This window comes from Poecilia reticulata, linkage group LG9 (assembly GCF_000633615.1).
Source record: "Poecilia reticulata strain Guanapo linkage group LG9, Guppy_female_1.0+MT, whole genome shotgun sequence".
In the NCBI taxonomy this organism is placed as follows: domain Eukaryota; kingdom Metazoa; phylum Chordata; class Actinopteri; order Cyprinodontiformes; family Poeciliidae; genus Poecilia; species Poecilia reticulata.
This window is the reverse complement of record NC_024339.1, coordinates 1,415,137-1,419,293: the sequence shown is the minus strand read 5'-3', so window position 1 is coordinate 1,419,293 and position 4,157 is coordinate 1,415,137. Positions and strand designations below refer to the sequence as shown.

General features: G+C 40.1%; 1 protein-coding gene across 6 annotated transcripts in view; it reads left to right on the top strand.

Annotated features, from left to right (window-relative positions):
- Window positions 1-1,048: 1,048 nt before the first annotated feature.
- Window positions 1,049-4,157, top strand: part of LOC103469569 (NMDA receptor synaptonuclear signaling and neuronal migration factor-like) — a 66,225-nt gene continuing 63,116 nt past the window's right edge. For 3 of the 6 annotated variants that reach the window (XM_008417324.2, XM_008417327.2, XM_008417323.2), the window contains exon 1: window positions 1,050-1,518. In XM_008417324.2, the coding sequence (XP_008415546.1) occupies window positions 1,334-1,518 (185 nt within the window). In that variant the 5' untranslated portion in view covers window positions 1,050-1,333. Of the gene's footprint in view, window positions 1,519-4,157 lie in introns of all 6 variants that reach the window. The other 3 variants (XM_008417325.2, XM_008417322.2, XM_008417326.2) reach the window with 2 other exon arrangements.

The following is a 4,157-nucleotide window of genomic DNA, read 5'->3' as shown; positions in this document are numbered from 1 at the left end:
TTTTGTAAATAATGACAATTTAATTCAAAGTTGGCATTTTTAGTGTTATTGGAAACAAATAATCATGAAACATTTTTTAATGTATTGGTTAAATACATACATTTAGCCAATACATTATGAAAACTCTTATCTATATGTTTAGCCAATTCATTTTTAGAGTATGACAGATTGTCACCCCGAATGAAAGCAAAATAACTTCAGCTGCTACGTTTATCGAGATATTTTTATGATCTCCAGAACATTATAGGAAAATTTCTGGGTTGATGAAGAGCAATACATATGCATGCACACATGTGGACAACAATGTCTATTAATGACTAATAAGCCCACAGTAGTTGCTTCAAACAAGAGTAATAATAAATAAAAATGTTAAAATTTACATAAAGTAAATCATTAAAAATCAAATGTTGCTTTTGAACTGAGGTTCAACAGAATTATTTAAAAAAAATAAACTAATGAAACAGTGTGAGCATTGTTGATTTTTCAGACTTAAATAGAGGGATGCCAACAATTTTGTTCTCAGGATGTGTGAGCAGGAAAATAAAGAAACAAAGATTTTACAAAATGGGTTTGATGAAGATATTAATCTTTTGTATTTTGTACTTTTTTGGCTCCAAATATTCTGGACTGGCTGCAGCAAAAATGTTCAACTTTATATTTTGTGACTTGTAAAATGGAATCTGTTCCCAGACTGAAKAATTTGTGAAGGTGAAAAGAAACGGGCACATTTTTTTTTTTTCATACACAGATATGTGGATGTGTTGGGCAACATTTGGATCGATTGGGGCAAAAGTGTAAATATAAGATTTTTTAAAATATGACTCAGAATTGTTTTTATTTTGTTATTGTACAACTGAGGTGTAATTGTTGTCTTTACATTTGTTATATATATAAGCACGTCTTTACATTTGTTATATATATATATATATATATATATACAGTAAGTCTGTTTTTGATGGGTCATTTATTTGTAAAAACAAAAGGGGGACTTATAGCAGAACAGGGAAACCATCCGTGCATGAACCGCCACTGCATCGCATCCACACCAGTGGATGAAGCTGCGTGTTTGCTCCGCAGTAGCTGCCCACCCCGCACCTTCTCGTGGCACGCAGCGTGCGTGYAGGCGGCTTCTCTTTATATGGTGTCGCTTCCTTCCTGGAAGCTTCAGATGCATCAGAGGAGAGGAGAGCAAAGCGCGGCACACCTCACAGCTTCACCCCCAGCTGCTGCGCTGTGCGCCAAACCCGCAGCTGCCTGACCCTGTCTGCGCCCCCCGCGGCCCCACAGGCGCACTCAGTTCAAACATGTGAAGGTAAAAGTCGTGATTCACTGGATGCCCGGGGATTTTTTTTACCTTCCCGTTATCTCGTGGTTTCTCCTTTTGTCTGCCGCCGATCAGTTTGTGGAATGCTCTGCATTTTCTTCTCTGGGTCGTTTCCACTTCAGGATGGGAACTGCGGTGTCCAAAAGGAAGAACCTGAGGAGTGACGCGATTTCTTCCGTGGCCGCAAAAGTTCGGTGAGTGTCGGAGCTGAAACCCCCGCGACGTGTGCGCGGTGGAACCCCCGCACAGACACGGGGCTGTGGAGAGCTGCGGGGCGATCTTCCCTAACGCTGGAACTTTAACATGAATGCTTGTCAGTTGAAAAGTCTCTGCTAGCGAAGCCGCGGTCGGCTCTGTTAGTTAATCTGCTGTTGATTTTTACACCTGCAGGAGACCAGCTGCAGTGATGAGCACCAGTAAAACCAGTAAGCTCTGCCATGCACACTGTCGCTTCAAAATAGCTTTGGAGASACGCATYCAGAGCTTACAGGCAACATCCCCACCAAAGATTTGTGTGTTGTTTTGTTGTTGCTGATGGTTCAGTGCTGTCCTGCTTCAGCCATTCCGTTTCTGTTAAATTCCTGTTCCCCTTTCATTCTGATTCGCTCTGTCCGGTTCAAAGTACACACTTACATTTACAAACAGTTGAAATCTATCCAGTTGTTATGCAATTCAGATCCACCAGGTCATGGAAGTAAATTACAGAATCAAATCTTCAAACTTCAGTACAAAATTCCTTCCCAGAGGTGAGAGCAGAAGCACTTTTTCCATTCTTAGTTAGATGGTCCGAATGTTTTTGGCCAATTTCTGAGTTCTGGGTTTGTAAGACTCTAAGTTACCAAACCCATTGTCTCTTTTAGAACAATGACTTAACAGCAACTAAAGTATTTTTTTAACCTTCTTGTTTGAAACAGTTATTTTAATTAGGAGCAGAAGCAACATAATGATCTTTGAGTAAAAGAGCAGTCACAGTGAAACAGACTTTTACTATGATTTTAAAACAAACAAAAAAAATAGTGAGTTGATGTGAATCTTACACGTGTGGTCAGTGTAAACTGCAGTGTTATTGTTGAGAGGATATTACCAGAATNGACGTGTGCGCGGTGGAACCCCCGCACAGACACGGGGCTGTGGAGAGCTGCGGGGCGATCTTCCCTAACGCTGGAACTTTAACATGAATGCTTGTCAGTTGAAAAGTCTCTGCTAGCGAAGCCGCGGTCGGCTCTGTTAGTTAATCTGCTGTTGATTTTTACACCTGCAGGAGACCAGCTGCAGTGATGAGCACCAGTAAAACCAGTAAGCTCTGCCATGCACACTGTCGCTTCAAAATAGCTTTGGAGASACGCATYCAGAGCTTACAGGCAACATCCCCACCAAAGATTTGTGTGTTGTTTTGTTGTTGCTGATGGTTCAGTGCTGTCCTGCTTCAGCCATTCCGTTTCTGTTAAATTCCTGTTCCCCTTTCATTCTGATTCGCTCTGTCCGGTTCAAAGTACACACTTACATTTACAAACAGTTGAAATCTATCCAGTTGTTATGCAATTCAGATCCACCAGGTCATGGAAGTAAATTACAGAATCAAATCTTCAAACTTCAGTACAAAATTCCTTCCCAGAGGTGAGAGCAGAAGCACTTTTTCCATTCTTAGTTAGATGGTCCGAATGTTTTTGGCCAATTTCTGAGTTCTGGGTTTGTAAGACTCTAAGTTACCAAACCCATTGTCTCTTTTAGAACAATGACTTAACAGCAACTAAAGTATTTTTTTAACCTTCYTGTTTGAAACAGTTATTTTAATTAGGAGCAGAAGCAACATAATGATCTTTGAGTAAAAGAGCAGTCACAGTGAAACAGACTTTTACTATGATTTTAAAACAAACAAAAAAAATAGTGAGTTGATGTGAATCTTACACGTGTGGTCAGTGTAAACTGCAGTGTTATTGTTGAGAGGATATTACCAGAAAATTCTGCCTCTATGTTGAGTCAGCAGAAGTGTTTTAAAGAAACTGAATGTTGTGCTACACAACCACGTAAGAAAATGTTTTAATGCACCATGTTCACGCTTCTGTCTTTTAAGACAGCATGGACAAACCTTGGACAYCATATGTTTTAATTACAGCCAGGGGTGAAAGTAAGGGGGTACGGCAGGGTACTGCGTACCCCTAAAAGATTTAGCGGGGGTACGCAGTACCTGCAAGAGGAGCGGCTGTCTGCTGTAGGAAATGAATGGGTTCACTGTGCAGCTGTGAGTTCACCCMCTTATCAGCAGTGACTGATTAGTTTTTCAAGAACAATCTAAAACAYGACTTAATCAGTTAATAAATAGCTGTTTTTTTCCCATTTCATATTGTTTCTGAATTGTTCGTGCTTTGYTAGAGCAGCGGTGCAATACGTTGATCGTGGAAGGTTTTGAGTCGATCTCGGCATTAGGTGACAAACTGAACGCCGCCAGGAGGCTGAGACCAACACGTTCTCCTCTGACTCCTTACCAAAACGTTCGTAACTTTATTAAAGAACAACAGAAAAATCAACAAAACGTTTTCAAATTAATGACCCAACAAAAATAATAATCTCAATTATTATTGTTTCAACAAGGTGTTGCGCAATTATGTGAGACTTGGTTCAATTACCAAAATAACTAGTGGAGTAGGAGTTTAAAATGAACTAATCCACTGAACCTCTGAACCACGTTCAGGGGAGCGCTTATTAATAATCGCAAAATAAATATCAAGCCTGAAAATATCAAGGTTTTGATATTTTCAAAACCTTACCATTTGTAACAGACTAAAAGTTTTAACGTAACCTGTGCTCGGCTTAAGGAGCTTGGCTCGTGGCG